Consider the following 21,827-nt stretch of genomic DNA (forward strand, 5'->3'; position numbering starts at 1 on the left):
AGATAGGAGATGCAACAAGAGGATATGTGAGAATGTGCCGTGAGCGGAGTTCTTGAGCAACATTTTATATATGTGTGTGTATATATATACACAGATAAATATAATGCGCCACATTTATATACACGTGGCATATGCATATATATTTATTTATTTGTGTGTGTGTGTGTGCGTGTGTATGTAACACTTGTCATTTCCACCTTTGATTGCTGAAAACCCCTGGGCGCTTGGATATTCTCACAGGTCACCCCTAAGGTTTTGGACCTGGGACGCCAAACCCATTGCCACAGGTCGGTGCTACCAGCCTCAAAGCCCAGACCCCGCGCTTTAAAAACAAAAGACAGTAACTTGCTGCAGGCGAAAAGGATTTGCTCCCTCGCAGGGCACGGTAAAAGTAACGAAGCAGGGTTTGGGAGGCGGTGCGTTTGCCCAGCCCCGGCCCCTGCGGGCCGCAGGTTTTCCTGCATTGCCATCTGCTGGGGGGCGCGCCCAAGCGCAGCCCCGCGCCCGGCGCGCCCCCGCGGGGGCCCGGAGCCGGCGAGGGAGCGCGCCCGGCGCGGCCCCGCAGGGAGCCCGGAGCCCAGCGCCCGCCGGCCCGCTCAAATCCCGCAGAAAGGCCGCGGGCTTCTCGTGTTGGCCGAGAGCTGCGAGTTGTGCGTGTGCGTGACAACGCGGCACGCCTCTGCTGGCGGGCGGGGACGGCCGGAGCTGCGCAGGGCGCTCGCTCGCTCTTACCCGGACATGTGAAGTGCTTTACACTGCCCACAGCTTCGTGAGCTTAAATAAGCTTTTGTATATATTTTTATTAAAAAAAAATCTATATAACTTTAGATTTTTTTTTAGATTAAATAAATCAAATAATATCTAAATAAATTCAGAATTATTTTTCCTAACCGATCAGGAGGCTGTGGCTCGCAGGGCTGTGCGCTTTCGCAGCCGTGTAGGAACCTGGCGACACAGGCAATGACAGTATTTCCTGCGATTTAAGATGAGAGGAGGCTGTCGCGCTTTCCCAGCTCAGACCGCCACTGGCAGCGCAGTTTCCTCCGCCAACCCTATATATATATCTTGTCCGACTGAAATTACGGAGTGCCGGTTTTGTGTTTAGATTTAGAATAAAACAAAACAAATCACAACAATTTCCTAGAACTGGAGTTACGTGACCTGGAGCAGAACTGGATGTTCAGAGGCCTGCGAGCCCGTGCTGGAGGCTGTCGAAGGGGTCGCTCCGGAGCAGACTCATCCATATCCACAAATCACAGAGTCACACAGGTTCTGCCAGAAAAAAGTCTCACCCTGGCTACGTTTTACTGAGGTATCAATAACTGAGCCATTTTTTATGAAGGAAATTACTGGGGGAGCAAAAAAGTTGGTCTTTTGGCTACTGTCCTCTTGGAGAAGTTGACCTTTATGCTGCCCTTAATAGGAAGTCAAGAAAACTTTGTGTATAGTTTACTGAGGCATATTCACCACCACTGCTTTTTCAGTATTTCATATAAATTTTACTGTTATGGCTTGTGCAAAGAGGAGAAGTAGCAGTGATTCATTTAAAAGGCCTTTTAACATTTACGTGAAACAAGCTGAGACACAGAACACGGGTGGCTGCATGAGAAGCGCCGCTGAGCTCGCGCTGTGGCAGGGCCGTGTTGCTGGAGGTGCTGCAGCTCACGGGATGGAGTCAGCGCCCCAGACTCTGTGCTCAGCTCTTCTGGGAGGCTATCGCACGGTCATCTTGAAATCAGCGTATTTTTTGTATGTGTTGGTTATATCTACAAGTCTGGTTCCTTGCTGTATTGAGGTTCAACTGCCTAAAAGTTTGTGAAACCTTTTGGGAGTGTTAGTAGTGCACAATACAAAAGAATAGATGTATGGTGGTCCAGTGGGACTGTCATGATGTGCTTGCTGCAGAAACTGAGGGCACACAAAGGGACTCTAATATATGAAAAGTGAATAAATGTTTTCCCATTCTGCTCCCACTTACATATCAAGCCACAGAGGTGCAAAACACTTCCTTAAAAGCACAAATAAATTAATGGCTCCAGACAGTTCACAAGACTTGCTACCTTCTTCTTTTCAAGACACTTCCTTCTTCTTTTTAGTTATACTTCAGTATTGCCTTCTCTCTCAAACTGTGGTCTTTGCACTCTATTTTTGTCCCAACTACCTCGTAATCTCCTCAAGCCAGGGACTTTCCTTCTGCCTGCAAAAGCTGACCTGTATAAATAACCTCTTCACAAAGACAAAGCGTTCTTTTACCATAACAGTAAAAGAAGTTCCCTAGAAAAGCTTGTTTTGATCAATGTGGCTTTCCTGGTCGCTGCTTGTTGGGGCACTCTCCTGGTGGATTTTGATGGATGGGCTGAGGACACGCTCCTGTGAATGGATGAGTGTAACATCTCCACGTGCTCAAGCGACCTGGTCCATGAACAGGACAGAGAAATCTGAAATGGAAACCCACTGATCGGATGGAGTTTGTGTAATGGTGCGCAATGGCTGCGTGACCCAGCACACCCATCGCCTGTCTGTGTCCGATAGCGATGACAAGTTTCACATCAGGAATGGACCTCATCACTCCCATTTTGACTGGAGGCAATGCTACAGCTTTAGAAGCTTCAGAGCAGTCCTCTCCTTTTCCACATCTTTGGGAAAAGAAGAAGAAAGCAATTCATTTGGGTATCTGAAGCCACAGCTCCGTGCAGCCTCTCATTTGGAGAAACCAGCTCGAGTGACTGCAGTTCTATTACGGGCTGTGGCTTTCCAAGGATGGGATAGCTTAGGCATCAGGCAGAAAGAGGTTCAAAAACATACCATCAATGAGTCAATGTGACACCAAAACCAGACTCTTTAAGGCATTTAAGAAACTCCTGCGAACACTGCATGTTTGAAAGCAGTCCTATTTGTATACATGTGAAAGTGGCACTTCTGTTGCTGTATGATTTAGCATCAGAAGGTCTTTGAGCAGGATTTGGGCTGGATTTCCTCTTATTGGAAGCTTGGCGTTCTTTTCCTCTGCACTCTCCTTGTCTACATGTTAACAAGCTTCAAGCTCCTCCTTTTCTGAACCACCTGCTCTGAGTCCTGCCTTAAAGGCTGGTATCCCCAGACCCCCAAAGACACCTGCCTGCAGGGCAACGGGATGTGCCTCGGTCTTCTTTGGGTGTGTTACATAGAAATATTAACTTCTGGTGTGGCCATACGTTGTCTAACACAGAAAAATGCTCATTAGGTTCTAGTTAGACTCTGCATAGATCTTTACAGGGAGGAAAAAGCAATTTACCCTTGTTGATACTAGTCAAGTGTGTCAATGCTGGCGTGCAGTTTCAGGAAACGCTGTAGGATCATATTTAAAAATTATTCTAGACATGAATATAAGCCACGTGTAGGAAGGTGCTCCTTGATTTGTGATGGTTCTCCTACAGCTATTCCTGCTCCATCCAACTTACAAATGGTTATTTAATTAGTGATCTAGACCGTACAGAGCAGGTTCATTCATCTCCTCCTATGACAGGATTATAAAACGTTACGATAGGCTGAAGTGTTGTCACAGTCAATATTTCACATAATTAGAGGAGGTTGCCAAGTATCTTTGGCCTTGCATTATTGATGGTTTAATGAATAGACTATTTCTCCTTTGAGAACACCTGTTTAAATATAGTCCTTACCTCTTATGAGGTAGTTCAGGGATTTCAAATAGCTGTCATCCTTTCACTCGAATCAAACCAGTGGTTAAGCATCTATTCACCTCACACAGAAGCCCAGTATTTTCTTTGCAACCCAGCTGGCACAAACTCTGTGACAATTTAATATCAGTGTTTATTGTGCTTCTGCATCTTCAGGCCTGAAACCAAACTTATTTTAACTCCAAATTATTTGTAGGGAAGCTTTTTTGCCCAAGTTCCATTTTGGCAGGAAAACAAACCCTCCTTTTTAATTTCATATCATTAAGCTGAATACAGTTATCTCAAAAGGTCAGTGGGGTTTCTTTCTGCCTGTCAAGCTCCTCTGTTGCGAAGCTGGAAAACAATCCCAGACATAGAATCATCTTGTAATACGGCGGAACTGTCTCCTGTCTAGATTTTTCTTTCATAAAAAGACTACACCAGAAAATTTAGTATTATACAAAAGTCTGAAATGATCCTTACTGCAGCCATTGGTCTGACCTTTTACATTTGTGATGAACAAATGGCTCTTTGTTAACGTATGATCCCCCAGACCCAAATAATTGGTGTCAATGGACAAAATTCTGGGGTTTTCTTTGCCCATGTGTTTGGCCAAAGATACTGGACGAGCTGGAGATGATCTCTGGGTGGACCAACTGGTCATGCCTGGGGATATCCTGTAGGAGAACATTCCCATTGCAAATGCCTCCTGCCAGTGAGGATAGTGTTGGGTATCCTGGAGAGGTGGTGGACAGGATGGTACTTCTGGAAGAGTCTCTGCTCCTGCAAGGTATCACTCGCTTCGGAGAACAACGCACACAGCGTAACTGCATTGATCTCTCAGGACAGAGGTTAGAAATGCAACTCCTTCAATCAACAACCTGTCACAATCCACAACGTGAAGCAGCAGGCTCAGGCTTTGCTGAAACCAAGTGTAAGCTGAGAGTAACACTCAACCTTGAGGCTCTGAAGGGGTAGCAGGTGGGGTCAGTTCTGCCTTTGCACTCCAGAATGTCCTGCGTTCCCCTGCGTTCCCAGAACAGTTGTGTCAGGGGAAATTCAATGCGGGTGCAGAGTGGTTGTGACTTGTGCAGAGTGGTTGTGACTTTTGCAGCGAAGTGAATTCTTCAGTGTACTGGCTCTCTTCAGCCTTTTATCAGGTTGGTCCAGATGAAGGAGGTATAGAAATATTTGAATGGTGGATATTTACTGTGTTAATTAAAAAGGAGAAGGGGAAAGAAACTCAGCAACTTGAGCAAACACAGTTTTATGTAATTGTCTTTGATTAAAAAAAAATAAATATCTTGGCTCTCGCTGGGATCTGCCTGAGGGACCACCATGAATGAGTTACACAACTCAGCATTCATTCATCAACCGACTCTTTGCAAAACCATATGGCTCCTTGCAGGGATTTCTTCAAACATTATGCATGGATATGGAATTGGTGCCTTTGTAGATGTTAAGTATGTTGCTTGAGGCTCATTTTGAAGTACTGTTTCTAGATAGTACAGCAATGCTAATTTTGCAAGTAATAACCTTTAAAGATGAGCTGTGCCAATCTGTGTGGCTTCACATGGATATCCATTTCACTCAATGGAAGGCAATGAGGAAAGGAGAAACATTAAAAAGTAAGATGCCATTGATTTCATGTATCAAATCAGAAATAACAGAACCATTGCAAAATTTATATATTCATTAGCTGCAGTAAACTATTTGAAAATATGAGTTCATTGCTTGTAGAAAGTGTTTAATGATGTCTTCCCTTACCACAGGAGCCAGGAGAGACAGCTGCAACACTGATTCACATACGTTACTTCCAACACATGCCTTCACTGTGAATTAATGGATATACCATTCAGGAATCTAACAACATTTTCAGACGCAAATAGATATTTTAAATGTCTCCCTTCTTTAGGATGTTCAAAGTGGGCACCTGCAAGGGCTTGATCTTTCCCAGCAGTTAACCAGTTCTTTCAGAGATGGGGGCCTGCAGAACGTTTCTAACTGAGCGCCCAAACCCAAAAGCAAGTCAGGCACTGCCAAGAGCGAATCCGGGGCAGCCTCATGATCTCCAATAACTGAATCATGCTTGTGTGGCTGGTGCAAACGGAGACTAGCATACAGGTAAATGTTTCAACCTCTCTCTCACTGTAGGTGACCCTAAGGGCAGCAGGACACGTGCCAGGGACATGCCCTTAGAGCACAGCCACACAGAAAAAAGCGCTGGGTGCTTCCCTGCACATGGGAAAAGACGAAGAAGCACTGTGGTTAACATTATCTGTGCTGGGCTTTAAGGGTGGGACCCAGGTAGGCAACACTCCCTTGCTATGCTCAGTACCTCGGCTTCTCTTATTGCCGTGGACCTTCATCAACTTCTGTCTCCATATGCTGAGGGGTTACCTATTACATTTGTCAACTGTTCTGAGGTTCTTAAGTGGAAGGTATTGTATAAACATAGTTATGCTCTAACAATCCCCTTGAAAGTCCTGACAACTGGGCTGTATTCACCACTCTGTTTCCTTCCAGCCATAGCTCACATATATAAAAGTACCATTTTGCTACACCTACACAGTAACAATCCTCTCATCCCTGCAATATTTTAAAGCCAACATGATTTCCAAATGCTGCAAAGTGGAGGACCTTTCCCAAAGAGAAAATCCAGCATTTATACCACTGGAAGAAGCCAAACATTACAAAGCACAGGAGACAAATACTGTAGTTTTGGGTAGTGAGGACTGGGCTTGCTTGCTTGCTCCTCCTGCCACATCCTTGCATCCACAACCTACCAGTCCATGAGAAGAAGCTTGAATTGTGTTTCACATGGTGTATACCGAGCCCATGTGAGAAGCAATTGTGAAAGACTCTACAGCCCCTCCAGGCTCTGGATAGCAGAGAAAATTCACCTTCCGATGCGAACGTGAGGAGGGGCTGGGTTACAGGGTGTGATGAACAAGGGCCTGGTCTTCCTCGTGTCGTTTCCCGCCTCATATTAGCTTATCATAGAATCACAGAATGCCCTGAGTTGGAAGGGACCCATGAGGATCATCAAGCCCAGCTCCTGTCCCTGCACAGGACAGCCCCAAATTCACACCATGGCTCTGACGGCATTGTCCAAGGGCTTCTTGAGTATCGCCAGGCTGGCGCCGTGATGCCTCCCTGGGGAGCCTGTTCCGGTGCTCCACCACCCTCTGGGGGAAGAACCTTTTCCTAATACCCAACGTAAGCTTCTTAGAAAGGGCAGCGGGTGGGATGGAGAAGAGGGCGGCCGAAGGTTCGACCGCCCTCACAGCTCTGTGAGTGCCCCCATAAGGCGTGAAGGCTCTGCTCCCCACCCTGACCCAGGGGTCTCTGAAGGGCTGCCTCAGCGCCCCACCGCAGCACCCAGCTCTTGGCACCTCTGCCCTCTCCAGGACAGGCTGCGTTTGCCTCAAAACCTCTTTTTTGAGTGATTCTTCAGAAATATCGTAAGTAGGTTTGTACGCCCAGGGCACTGCGCAGCAGGTGGCCATTGCTCCCCACCGGGCTAGGGAGCCTCGTGTGGGCTGCGCGCCCCTCCGGCCTGGTGCAGCCCTGCAGGTGGGCGCTGCCCCTGCGCCCCCTGCGGACAACAAGGGGTTAACACCACCCCGCCTCGCTCCCCAAAGCGAGGCGCGGGCCCTTTAAGCTCTTCCCCGCCTTCGTCTAGGCGTGCTTCCGGCTGGCGAGACGTCACGTGGGCGTCACGGCGCGGAAGAGAGCCGAGGGGCCGGGAGCGGGAGGGGCGGCGCGAGCTTAAAGCGACAGGTGCAGCGGGGGCGGGCGATGGTAGGCGCCGGGGGGGGGGGAGGGAAGGCGGTACCACCCGCCGGGGGGCGGGGCTTCCCGTGAGGGGCGGGGCTTCCGGGGGCGGGCTCCCGGGGGCGGGCTCCCGGCGCCCTGACAGGGCTCCGCGGGCTGGGCCGCGCCGTTGTTGCTGTGTCTCCCCCAACCCGGCCCGTCGCTGCCCGCGGGGATGGACCGGCGGCTGGCCGCGCTGGTGGAGGAGCTCACCACCTCGGGGGAGCCGCGGCTGGAGCCGGGCAGGATGAAGGAGCTGAAGAAGATCTGCAAGTAGGGCCGGCGGGGCCGCCCCACGCGGGGCGGGGCGGGTGGGTGGGTGTGAGGGGGCGCAGGGCCTCGCCGCCTCCCCCAAAGGGGACCCCGGGACCTGCTGTTTGAGCCGGGCACGGCCTGCCGCCAGCGCGGAGGCTGCTGGTTTAAAATGTAAAATAATTTTTTTTAAAAAAGTTGTGTTTTTACATGCTAAACCTCCTCTTAAATAACTCCCCTTCCTTTCTAAAATTGATTTTTCTCGTCCCAGGTCTTCAGAGGAACACATCAGCCATGCCTACCACCTGCTGATGACGCGGCTCAACGAGGAGCACGCCGAGATGCGCTTCTCGGCTTTCCAGATCGTGCAGGAGTTGTTTGCCCGATCCCATCAGTTCCGTACGCTGGTTATTTCCAACTTCCAAGAGTTCTTGGAGCTCACGGTGGGGATAGACCATGAGCAGCCTCTTCCCCCGCCCAAAGAGGTGGCACAGAAACTCAGGAAAGCGGCCCTTAAGTCTGTCCAAGACTGGCATGAGAAGTATGGAGAGGCCTACAAGCAGCTTGCTCTGGGATACCACTTCTTAAAGCAGAATAAGAAGGTACTCTGCATTTTTACTGCTGTGTGTGTTTTCAGGTGATGATCACTAGGAGATGTTTAAAGCGAGGAAACCAATAAATGTAAAAGAAAAGCTGTTGGAAATTATGTCGTCTTTGGGAGGCACCCTGTTGGACGTGCTCTTCAAAAAACAAACCCCAAACTTCTTGTTCATCTCACAGTATTGTAATGTTTTAAAAACCTCAGGCTCATACACAGAGCTGGGCTCGCGTAGCCTTTTCTCAGAGTGCAAAACGTATTGCTCACCAACAGGCTTTTGCCCACTGATTCGTACCTGAAGCCCCACAGTCTGGCCTTTTTAGAAGGGAAATGATGGTTGTGCCTTAAACTGAGGGTAATCAGCTGGTAAGTTTTTCAATGAAAGTTTAAACTACTGTGTCCTTTTTGTGCAAGTTCAAACTACCCTGATCTCTGTACTGAGCTGCCAGGTTCTGGCATCCTTTCACCATAGGACAGTGACGGTAAGCGTAGGTGCTGGCACCCCTCAGCTGCAGTGTTACTGTGTCATACAAGAAGCTTTATCAAAGAGGAATTTCTTGTATGTAAACACTTGCTTTTAGCTCTCCCTTCTAGGCTTCAAGTTACTGTGTTTTGAACATTATTCTCCTTTAGTGTCCCTTCTGAGGTGCAAACAATGAAATTGGGAGCACTATTTTAGCATTCACACTATCTACAATGGTAATATCAGGCTTTCAATGAACGTATCGATTCCGTTTCTCTTCAGAAAGACAGATGTTCAGTGTTCCGAACAGTAGATCAAAAACCTCTGTGATACACGATGTATTTCTATTGTTCTGGTTCCATACTGAGCTAACAGCGTGCCCTACTTGTATTATTTATTGTACTGTGTTCTTTTTCTGTACAATTTTTGGCATCTGCTCACAGAAGGTGGTTGTCTTTGAATCCTCCTTTATTGTCTTGTTTAATAAAGGGGTGGGGAACTAAATGAAAGGAGAAATGCAAGACTGAGGCGGGGGAGCTTTAACACATAACACAGACTTAGCAGATTGAGCATGCGAGTGTATGGCAAATCTGCTGAAGTTTGGCATGTTTGTCTGGGCTCCTGTGGTTAATGGCTGCTCCCCAGTTACGACTGGGTGACCGCTCTGTATATTCGTGATCCTAAGCTACCCAGCAAGGTGAGCTGTACTATTTTCTAAAGCAGCTGAATTTAAATACTTCTAGAAACATTAGTACCAATAGAAACAATCCTGTGTAGTTTGATCACTCTTGTACTTGAAGAGTTGAGATGAACCAACTGACTTAATCAACCTTTTGCCAGCTAGATACTTGGAAGTGTGAGAAACAGCCAAAAGATCTGAGGAGGCCGTTGCGGTAGTTGCCTAGGCCCACCGCTTACACCCTTCAAATCAAGATCAATTGCTTACAACCCATCGCATCCAGTTCCATAATTGCAGATCAATGGTAAAAGGCTTCATGTAGCCAGTACCGATACAGGGGCAGAACAACAGCTCTGATTTCTGTCCATATCACCTCAGTGAGGTTGGATGTTTTCTGACCAAGTTTCTGAGTTAGCGAGTGAGCCTGTGTGCACATCTGTAGCTCAGGCCCTGAGTTATTCTGACCTCGTGAGGCTTCTGTAGAAGGCCGGTGTGCCCTGTTTTGGGCAACTTGAAGCTTTGTGTGTGCTGTGGCCTTGGTTGGTCATAGATATCTAGTATGTGAGGTGCGCTCTCGTTATCAATGGTAAACCGTGATGATTTGGCAGATGTTGTAAGAGGAGCGTCTGGCCAAGTGCTGAAGTATGAAACAACACAGCAGAGCAGTATGTGGCTTGTTCTTTTGGGACAGAGAAGGGGAAAGAATGGGCAAACAAGACTACTGTAGGTAGAATTCATTTAGGAAGCTCTCGCTAGCCCTGTTTTTTCTGGGCAAGTCCAGTCTGACTGCCTAGGAATGGCAGCTGTAGATCCTGGGTTCTGTATTTTTGTTCCATTTTTGAGGGTGATGTTGCTCTTGGGTCAATCTGTTTCTCCTGCTACTGTGTGGAGAGCTATGTGAACTTGGTAGAAAAATTGGATCCTGAAATCCAAAAAGTTTGGTGATCCACATGCTGCTATAGGTTGTGAAATTAGTTCTTTCCCTACCTTTCCTCTGACCCCCCATTCCCCAGTAAAAAAAAGAGCTTGGTAAGCATGCCTGTCTTCCTAAACCAATGGAGTATACTTTTGCTCCTAGAGGCTTTTATATAAAAACCATTTGTCTTTAAAGTGTTTGCATAAATAAGACTTGTGAAAACCTTAAGGCCTATTGCCTGCTGTAGGGATTATTCAGCAGTAGGAGCATCTACATAGCAAGACACTTTACTCAAGCACATGGTTCAGCCCAAGTTCAAGCATTTGTTTTTTACCTTTTATAGCGTTTAATGGAGTTACCTGTTTGCTTAATGCCGAACAAATAGGAAGAAGTTTCTGTAATTTTGAGATGAGAGACCAACAAAATTCTTGACTGTGCAAAAACGATGCAAACTTTGGTTGTAGGAGGATGTACTACTTGGTTTGCTTGACCCGTGGCTGGTAAGTCCATGTACATATTACAGGAGAGACCTTCTGGGACTGGAAAGAAAGTGAGAGTTATTTGTCCTGTGTAGAGAGATCTCAGTGTTGTCTGGAACTGTATGTCATATGTGAGATTCAGCTACATTGCTTTACTCTTGCGGGACTCCAGAACGTTGGTGTAGGATGTCAGTGTCTGGCAACCATTACTGTGTGCTAACAAGCTTTATCATCTAGCAGCGGCACTAATGACAGATGTTCGATGGGTGCTTGTAATATAGACATAGCACCAGAGAGCCTGCGGACTTTATTAGGAGCAAAGTATGGGCTTGCTCAGCATTCAACGTAATCTCAGTTGAAGTTAATGAAAATTATATGGTAGCAACCAAAAGGAAATACTGTGGTGTTCTTGTTCAAAGGGGTTTCCTTATGCAATAATACAATCAAGACTCCTTTCCTTAAAACAGAAGTGAAAAATATTTGCATTTTCAAGCCTTTCTAAGAACAAACTAAAAAAAAAAACCCCACTGCAATTATTTTAAGAAACGGCGGTTTGAATCACTCAGATTTATGTTTGTATTTTAGTCATAAGAAAGTGGGACTGAATGATAACCTATCTTTCAATCCCCAAATCCAACAAATGTAAATGTAAAATGCAAAATTTGGTCTTTTTTAATGAATTTGAATGTCTTCTCTTCTACTTTCCTTGCTTACGAAGTTCTTCAGTAAGTGATATGTATATTTGTGGTAATAGTACTTAACCGATTTTCCTAAATTTCCTTTACTAATGGTGGATTTAGTGTGACATTTTCATGTAATTTGAATACCTACCCTGTGTAGTCTCTTCCTGCCCATTCCCCCTAACGCCATCACTCCAGTGCTGTGACAGAGGTCTCCCAAAGCCTAGCTTATTCCTGCAATTTAGATGCAGAAACCTAAGTGTTTTGTTTTTCTACCTTATGATTCCTTTCTGAAAGCCATTGATTCTCAGCAGTCCTTTATTAGTGGAAGTAAAAACTCTGTTCAGAATTACTGTAGTTATTGATTCTAGGAGAAGAAGAGATAAAAGGAAGTACTGCTGAGCTTCTGGCTGATCACTGATGTTAGAGGATTTTTCACCACAGATAAGGATCTTAGGAAATGGATTTTCTGTATATTTCTTACAAGGAATGTTACACTTTTTTATTCATTTCCTCCTTAGGTGGATTTTCAAGATGTGCATGCCAGAACCGTGGCTGAAAGGAGGAGGGAAGAGGAGAGACAAAAACGATTGGATAACATTTACAAAGAAAAAGCCAAAAGAGCTGAAAAAGAAATGGAAGGTGAGTTGATTTGGTTCTTATGGTGTATTGGGTGTTTTTGTTTGTTTTTAAAGCAACCGTTTTTTAAGGTTATGTAAAACAAATTCTAAGAGAATAGCTATCTAACTAATAGCTGACCACAGAGGGCAGGAGTAGTACATTTGTTAGAGCTTGAGCCTCTGGCGCTCTCACCCAAAGAACATCAGGGGAAACAAGTGACAGTCCTGTGAGTTCAGTAGTATGAAGAGATTTTAAAAAAAAAAAGTTAGCAAAGTCTGGTCTGTAATTCAGTCAAGTATGAACGCGTAAACTCAAGCAAACATATCATGAGACTTTTTGGAGCTGCTGGCTTCATTTCTATGTCTATGACTAGACACAGACTTCTCAATACCTGTTGGGTGATGACCTTAATTATATTGTATATACAGTCATCATGTTCCAGAAGTACAGGCAATGGTCAGCACAGGCATACCGGATGCAGTGTAGGATATCTATGGAAAGTATCATACTGCTGCTAAAAAATGTGTCTGAGGGCTGAACCTGTAAGCAATATGTACATACAAACATATTTCTGTAATACGAAAGAAGAACAGAGAGAGTAAGTATATTATGTTGCAGTTACAAAGGGTTATTTAATTAAATTACTTTGGTATATGCAATGCATGCATTTATGTCTGCATTTATTCTATATGCTGGAAACGTGGAATTTTAGAGAGATTTAACCTTCTTAGAGTCACTTTTATTGGTAGCATCTTTTTGAGCAGTAGCATATATTCATGGCTGCACCTACAAGCAGCTATAACGTTCATGGCTGTAGAATGAACACCCACCACCATCAGTATGAATATCCTTGTTGAACCTTGTCCTCCTTCAAATTCTCTGAAGTATTTGTCATCTTTGCATAGTGAAATTTTAGAGAGGATATGGAAAGGAGGAACACTGATTCTAAATTCCTTGCTCAGGAAATTCTAGGTTTCGTGCTTAAGGAAAGTATTGTCACTTCTATAAGGACAATTTCTGCAGCAGAGAGAGATTTGTATGGATAAACTATCACTGATTACCGACTAAATGGATTACCCCTTTGGCGGTCATATTTGTTTTGTAAATCTGTGTATGCTCCGGAGACCTTCATGTTTTACAGTGTTTGACAATATTCTAAAACAATTGTCTTGTCTCTTGACAGAAATGTCCCAAGAGATTGCCAACACGCTGACAGAGATGGAAAACTGTTTCCGGCTTCTGATGCCAGACCCTTTTGACTTCACTGTCTATGGCATGGAGCTGGAACCCAACAAACAAATGCCTGCTAATGAGGACAGACCTGCATCCCCCTTGAATCAGTCCTGTTTTGGATGCGTGGATGATGAACAGCCATGCTGCAGCAAGGACGTTCTCTCTGTTTCTCAGTGTGTTAGAACTGATAAAAACAAAGAGTTAGATGAGAAACAGGAGAAACCTGAGCAGAAAGAATTAGATGGAGGCACATGCTCCGAAGTTCAATCTGATGTCCCTGCCCTCAGTGATGATGATTACCAGACTTTTGTTAGGAACCATGGGCTTATTTCACATAAGTATACCCTAGACCTTGAAATCTCCACAGGTACCTGGAAAAGATTTTCACATATAGCTGCAGCCAGTCTTTGTCTGAAGTGCTTTGTAGTTGTGGTTTTGTTTTTTTCCTTTTTCTGTTGACTTAAATGCTGGGATTCCTGGACACCACTTTGATTTACTTTGGAGTTCTTTTCTATTTCTGGTTCATCTAGTAACCATTCTTAGGTTTGGGTGTCCTTGTGTGTGATTAACAGATTTTATTAATTACCTTCTAAGACTGAACTTTTGTATTAGTTGTTGTAACCACATTACAGCAGTTCATAGTACCTATAATAAGTTTTTAAATAATTTAAAAATATGTTTACCATATATAATTTTCCTTCTCATACGCTTCGTTACTCAGCTCTCTCTTTCTCTCTGTAGCTGGGGTATAAGCTTCTGATTTAAAAATCTTGCAGTTGACTGTGCCTTAAACTTGTTTTTTTTCTCCCTTGGTACTGAAAACATGCAAGCAGCAGTTAAGTAGTTTTGGTAGGAATTCTTAAGGATTATGATTATATCTTTTTTATATAACTTTGCTAATATGAGTTACCCGTAGAATAATTAGGACAGGTTGTGTTTTGGTAGTCTAAGTGAAGTCTCTTACAACTACTGTCCTAATGGAATGTCACGTGCAAACAGCCAGTGAGAGGTGCCTGTTTCTGTGCTTGCAGACAACAGTACTGGAAATTCATCTGTGGGGCTTATGAATGACTAACAGGTGAAAAGTACCTTTTTTACTTGAGTACTGGCATACTTGGCTTCTTTGACAATTGAGTCCCTATTGCCACTGCGACAGGGATTTATTTTTTTTTTTCATATTGAATATGCAGAAACTGGTACAATAAGTCGCAGTCTATTGATTGGAACTTAGGACAAGATGTACAGTAAATAGTAAGACTGCACTTGTCTGTGGTTTACTTCAGTGATTCCTTAGTAGTGATGGCTTAACAACTCTTTCTGTCATCACTGGACTGAAAACTTTTCCTGTGATATTTTAGAATGTGTGGATAATGGTAGAATAATTAGTACTGAACAGAGAAATGTTCTGATGTTTGTAACTTTCCCCGAAGTGATCAAATATTTTAGAAAGGTTCATGTCTACTTCTTCCACTTAGCTTCTTTAGCTCCTGTAGTGAAGATACTATAAACATTGCACACTAACTCTTCCCCCCACCCCCATTTTGAGCAGATATAAAAGTGCATGAGAATGAAGATAATACTGCCATAATAAACAATGTCACGGATGCGCACAAACTCCTCAGAAATAAGTTCTGGCCTTCTGTGCAGTCCTGGATTCAGGTGGGATAAAGAGACAATTTTTTCCATTTTCTTAATAAAGAGATTGAGAAGCAAGGACTGGGGTACGGTAAATCTTGAGGGAGAGTGAGCAAAAAGGAAATTAATGTTGAAGAAACATTGGTGCAAACAGGAAGAATTTGTAGCTCAGTAGGGGTGGACTGACAGAAAGGAAATATTGTTTTTCTGATACAGACACCTCTGACAAAAACAAGCCATGTTTTACTTTAACCCTTTGCAAAGAAGCCCCATTTTACTATATCTTTTTTTAAAAAAAGGATGTCTGTAGGCAGCATATCTATTGCTGAGAGCCATCAAACAAGTTATGTAGCTCCTGTAGTCTCCTTTGTCCACCCTTGTTTGTCTTTAGTAATTGCTACTAGCTTTTATATTTTAGATAGGAAAAGAAGTGGTGTCACTAATTGCTTTATTTTACAATGTTGTTTCGTTAATTATGAAAGAAAACTGAAAGTGTTTTTTGGCTCAGATGTCCAGGAACAAGAATAAGAATGTTGATTTCTTGCTTTGCAGTTGTTTACCAGAGCAGGAATAAATGACGATCGGCTAAGATGTGCCATTGATCTCAAGAATAAATTGGAGACTGCTATGAAGAAATACAAGGAAATAAACATTTCTTTCAAAGCGAGAAAAAGAAAAGTGGTGAGTTTATTTTCTTTAAAATTCTGTTTTACTAGAGGGGACCATTAGTAATGCTTAGCTTGTATACAAAAAATGCACTTTCTCTTAAGCCTTATTCTGTCAAACCTTTCTACACAAGTTTGATAAGTACACTAATTCAGCTGGTTGTAGCTTCACTCAAGGAAGTTGCACTAAACACCTGTATAGCATGCCAGGGGCCTATTTATTAGGCAAAACCATGTAAGGCAGGACTGTTGTTGTTTAGGACAGGGAAATGAGTAAGTTAATAGGGAAGCGTGCAACACTATGTCCTCCGCTGCTTTTGTGCGTGTTTCTCAGTAAACACGGTATTGCTCACGTTCTTTTACAACTTGCTGAACTGTGCTAATGTCTCACAGTTCAGGAAGACAGTGTCTCCGCCTTGGAGGATTTACTCTCTCTAGTGAGCATGTAATGTGAATGAGGAGGTTGTAAAAGTATTAGTTGTTATATAAAGCTTTAAAGTGTCAAAATATATTTCACAAAACCTGTCTTTGTGAAATAGGTAAAACTTGTGTATAAATGCAGGGTGAAAGATCAAATACTTCATCCAGATCCAAAAAGGAGTCTATGGCTTCTTCATGTAGCTAAAAAGCAGAGCTGTGTGATGCTCATTTCTGTTGGTTGCGGTCAAACAAAATTACTCTATAGCTTGACATGAAAATAAGAGTGTTTTGGGTCAGGGTCCAGAATAAAGTCTGGTTTATGACTGGATTGTAAGAATTTGATGTGGACATTATACTTTGGACTGGTTTGTGGCAGCCTCATTTAGCCATGACTGAGTGTCGTAGACTTTGCTTTCATTGTGCAAATGAAGCTTTATCAAGATTAATCTGGTTCATCACCTTAATACCTACTGATGTACCACACCAGTCAAAAATGCCAACTCTGAATGAAAAGTACTGAAAGACTGTCTTGTCAGAGGTTTTTTTCTCCAGTGAAATATGTGTGCTACCTTTATGCAACCAGCTATGAAGGAATCCAGACATCTGCTGTCATTCCTGCCATTTGCTTGACAGGACTTCATTTGCTGCACCTCTGCATGGAATATTGGTTGCTATATTTCTTGCAAGATATAAAGGACATTCAAGCCTTGATTTTTCGTGTGTGTGCATGTGCACGTATTTAAAGTGGTATTGTTACCACTTCTGGAGTTTGAGCAATGCTATCTGTATAAGGTTTGAAAGCTAATAAATTCTATTGTTAGAAGGAAAAAAGAAAAAAGGAAAATACATAGCAGTGCTCACAAAGAATACATTCAAAATGAAAGAATGAAGATTAAGGTATTAAGTTAAGCATTGAAAACAATATATAGTTATTCCTAGGGTTTTTTTTCCAGTGGAAAATACCCACATTTAGTGTTAGTGCTGAGTTACTTTAAATTTATGACCTGAACATAGAGAGCTTTGTACTGCAAAAGGAAACTGTATAAATTATCTTTTATTCATGTGTCAAATGACTTGGTTGAAATGTAAAAACACCGTAAAATGAGAGCCTGATAGAACAAAATAAACAGCATCTCTTAGACTGTGATTATTAAATCCCCATCTGTCAAATATTTACATGTCGGTATATGAAACACTACACACAACTCCTCTTTAATTCATCATTGCTGCATGTGTTACATGTTGTTGCTTCTCTCTGTACATCCTTGTGTCATTGGAACTGTAGTTCTTGCCATGCCCAAGTTTTGCTATCGTCTTCTGTATCTTTAGATCCAAGAGAAGCACTGATAGTCTGTCCTCCAAAGTACTGGCTTACAGCCACCCTGTCCCACTAGACCTCAGTGCATTGCGATGTTATTTGTTAGCACACGGAGTCAGAGAGTGCTGTACCGGCTCTTGTATAGAGATGAGTACACCTAGAGGTGAAGGGGGGCACTTAGTAAGTGGAGGGAGAATGTAAATAAAGTGTCTGAGTGCAGAGGGTCCTGTGTAAATTGTCTGCTTTGTAGTTGGTCTGCAACAACTCTGCATTTGGATATGATAGCAGTTTTCCTGGTAAATAGTGACTGCAGTCTGAGTTACCTATATTGTTAGCTAGAGAACGTAAAGGTGAATTGTTTGTGTACTTGCTCATTTCAAGTGTAATTATGGTCCTGCACCACAGGCAAGCCTTGCCTTCAGGGAGGAAGTGATTTTATTTTATCAGCAAATACAGAACAGAACGATAGGGACTTGGAAACTTGGCTGGGGACTTGGGCTTGCCCATTCACCTCAGACTTTCTGGTTTTCCTTTGTGCTCGTTCCCCATACTTCCGTGGTCTCTAATTTCCTCCCTTTTTATCTGTTCTATTCTGTACTTTGTTTCTGTTCCATCTGGAGATGGTAGGAGGAAAGGCTTTACCCATCCTCAAATTGAGATCAAGAAAGTTGATAGAGGGGAGGGTTTAGTGAGAGACAGTGAACCTGGAGATTTGTCACTGAACTCTGCTATACCCCTCAATGCTGCAGAGATGTAAATCACTGCTTAAAAGAGGGAAGGTCCTGGAGTCCCTTACTGTTGCCATGTGTTGTTGGTACTCTTGTTTGGTGGAGCAGTTACACATGTGCATGGCTGAGATGCAAATAAGGCGTATATATTTGGAGTAATTCTTGATGCTTGATACAGTTCAATATGAATATACCAGCAGTGTAGCTGGATGCAAATTACATTGGGAGGAAGAAGTTGGTGGTCACCAGGCTTGCCTTCACAGAAGAATCATTTGGTTGGTGTGGGAAGCTGCCTGATTTTGGCAATCCTCGCTATTACCTTCATGCTTTCCGTTGGTTCTCACTTCATTTTCTAGATCTTGGAGCACTAGTCTGCAGGGCAGCATCCTCAGGCAATCAAAGCATGTTAGAAAATTAGCACAGATTGTTTTCTCTGAAGTTTTTTGGCCTTTATCTTTACTGAAAAACATAAAAGCCCCGCTGCTTTGCAGACTACAGGGGAACTTTTTGTAGGTTTACAGGATTTCTCTTATACAAAGGTACTTGCAGGAAAGCACTGAAACACTTTGACTTAAAACGGTTTATAGTGACATGAGATATAACCACCTCTTTCTTTTCTCCTCTGTGATAGTGAAGAACTCAAAGCATCAGAAAACCTTAATTATGAGGAGGGCTGAGAATTTTACATAATACTTAAACCCTGCCAACACAAGTAGGCTGTGGCACCATTCTGCTCTTACCTCTCAGGAGCTGTGGGAGGAGAGGGAAAAGAATGACAAAGGTTATCCTTTGACTGTCTAGAAACACATCCCTTGCAGCAGATTTTGTAAATCTCAATACATCCCAGCTGCCCAGACTACACGTTCCTTCCTCCCATTGCTGTGCCCCCAGCAGATCAGATGTCATCAGGACATTTCTTCCTGAGCTGTTATTTTTTCAGAGAGGTGGGGGACGGACAAAAAATGATAGTCTTACTGTGTCGGTCAAAGGCAAATGAGTTTTTGTGTGCTTACACAAGTTATGTTGCCTGTAGTTAAATACTTGTTTGGGGTGTGAATCAGATGTTGGTTTCTGATAGATGTATTTTAAGAGTATAAACAAGAGTGTTGAAATTCATTTTTCTGTGAATCTGACTTTTAGCTGAAGCTAGGGGAAGGGGGCAGAAGCTGTAGAAGGGCTTTTATTTCACGGTATCTGGATGCTCAGACATGTCCCATTCTTTCTCTGAATGCCTGTGCAGGATAATTTCAGTGCCCAGTAGAGGGAGTGCATACTGCATGCTCGACATTTTTCTCTACGCCACCTTTATCCAAAGCCAGCCATCATCTCAGTCCGTGTTTCCAGGTAAACTTACACCAGCAGCAATACAACCGGAGACACTTCGAGTTAATTGTTGACTCTACTGAGATGAAATATTATAGAAGTACAATTGTAGGTATTGGCTAACACTGCTCTGCTGTTTACATAGAAATTCCTGTTCCCAGAGGTTTAGTTCTTTTGTAGGAATAACTTATTTATAGCTAAAATGATCCTTTAAAAATATTTTTTGCTGGTTAGAAATAGTTCTGTTGTTATTGTCTTCCTCCTTTTCCTAAAATACTATACTTTTTTTAGTGTCTGATTTGCAGCTGATTAGATGCAAATGACCTTGCAGTTTTAAAAGTTGTGAGAGGACAAGTGTGTACTGTATTTTAAATCATGCACACTACCTGTCACTTACATCACTTACAAAAAGGAGTACCCGTTATTAATCGTTGTTAATAGAAATGTAACTCATTAGCTACATTTTGTACCCTGAGTATGTTTATCTCTTATGTTATTACCTTTGGGAAGCCGTAAAAGGTTTACTACTCAGGCTGGCTAAAACTTGGGACAAATCGAAGCTAGTAGGCAATATGCTGTGAGAAGCATCCCGCTCATTTGTCTGTCAGCAGAGCGATGGTTTAACAGGCCTATTACACTTTGAATTTTTAATTTCAAGTTATATTAACAATCAGGGATAGATATATAGTTTTTCATTAACTGTCTTCATTACGTTTTGTTTCACCTTTCCTTATCTTCTGTCAAATCTAAGCGCGTGCTTGGATCTTGATTTATTCGTGTACTTAATTTTATCCATGTGAAACATCTGGTTGAATTCAATAATGCCATTAATAACTAGATTTGGAGAAGGCTGTCCTTGTGTTGTCCAGAACCTGACCTGATCCCCAAACCTTACTGCAATACAAGTTGGATTTTTTCTGACGGAATAATATCAGAAACTTGTTACAAATTATATTTACAAGTTAAGTATTGGCCAGTGATAATTTAGTCTTAAAACATTTTAATACATAGAAAGATTAAAATTTTAATACGTAATAAATTAAGCCAAGAGCTCTACCAATTACTTGGCTGCAAGACTAATTCTGATTTTTTTTAAATTTCCATATCTTCAACTACAGCTTGGCATTTTATCAATACTAATGAGTTATTTCTACCTATTCATTTTGTAGCTTTATAACCAGCTCTTTTCTAAGTCTGGCTTTCAGTCAAGTTAGTGCCTGCCTTTAAAAAAAAAAGTTGCACTTGAATTTTAGATCAAAAGGAAAGGCTGTATTGTTTTCTCTTTTTGCTGCTTTCTGTAGCCATAGAGAACCCAGTCCAGCTGACTGCTTTCTGCTTTCTGTAACAGCCTCTTACACTCACATTCTCCTTTTTTATTTCTTTTCTTCATTTTAGAGAAGTTGTTTCTGGGGGTAAGTAATTGTCCTTTGTGATCCCTCACCATGCCTGAACCCACATCTGCTAAAACATACTCAGACCAAGGGGCAAGAGAGATGTCTTTGTAAAAGAAGGCTTTTCCTCTGGTGATGCTTTTAAATCGCACACAGACAAAAACCCATAACTCAACAAAGTTGCCCTTTGAAAACCAGAGGCATTTAATGTTGAGATTAGAATGGTAAATTGATGTTGACTGTTCGTATGTTTTCTACTTAAGAGAAATATAGGGATATTTGATACTTAAGTCAATGTTACACCTAAAGATGTCCTTTATCAGAGTGTATACAGCATTAGCACGTAATGTGCTCAGAATAAAGTTTAATAACATTTGTATGGTCAGAGTAATAGCCCAGGCAACATTTTAAATTACTATTTTTTGTCTAGCTAATATTTATCAAAAAAGCCAGGTCAATCGTAACTATAAAAGTAAACACAAAATATTAAATAAGTCGTACAGATGCTCTTCCCTCCTCCCCAATTTTAACCATCATATGATAATTATTTCTCTCTGTGAAACGTCTCTCTTGCAATAGCTTTTCAGCTAAAATAGTTTTTTGGGTTTTTTAAGTCCTATCAGGATGTAGGACAGATATAAAACAAAACACTGTAAAATTAGCACTTAAAACAGCACTCTCTTGTTGAAGTGTCTAATCAGCTCGTCTGATGTTTTGCGGTTGGGCTGCTTTTTTGGCTTTTTTTTTCCTCCTTTTCTAGAGCTGAGTGTTGCCGTGGTGTATTTTATGCTTTGCACTGGCTATGCAGCCTGCCGCTGTTACAAAGTTATTAAAAATATCTTGTTATGCAGATCTAGCCATGAATTCTTAAAGTTGTCACTGTGACGACCTCTGATCCCTATCTGATTCGCAGGTCGCACAATGCAATTTGGAGCTTTTCTAATAGAGTGTAAA

At 42.7% G+C, this 21,827-nt stretch overlaps 1 protein-coding gene across 2 annotated transcripts in view; it reads left to right on the forward strand.

The window, feature by feature from the left end:
* Positions 1-7,400: 7,400 nt before the first annotated feature.
* UVSSA (UV stimulated scaffold protein A) overlaps positions 7,401-21,827 on the forward strand; it is a 58,246-nt gene continuing 43,819 nt past the window's right edge. Inside the window, exons 1-6 of one of the 2 annotated variants that reach the window (XM_064448946.1) lie at positions 7,401-7,439; positions 7,996-8,326; positions 12,061-12,181; positions 13,344-13,760; positions 14,943-15,052; positions 15,581-15,709. In XM_064448946.1, the coding sequence (XP_064305016.1) occupies positions 8,036-8,326; positions 12,061-12,181; positions 13,344-13,760; positions 14,943-15,052; positions 15,581-15,709 (1,068 nt within the window). In that variant the 5' untranslated portion in view covers positions 7,401-7,439; positions 7,996-8,035. Of the gene's footprint in view, positions 7,440-7,541; positions 7,746-7,995; positions 8,327-12,060; positions 12,182-13,343; positions 13,761-14,942; positions 15,053-15,580; positions 15,710-21,827 lie in introns of those variants that run through there. The other variant, XM_064448945.1, reaches the window with a different exon arrangement.

Source organism: Phalacrocorax carbo, chromosome 4, assembly GCF_963921805.1.
Source record: "Phalacrocorax carbo chromosome 4, bPhaCar2.1, whole genome shotgun sequence".
Lineage (NCBI taxonomy): Eukaryota > Metazoa > Chordata > Aves > Suliformes > Phalacrocoracidae > Phalacrocorax > Phalacrocorax carbo.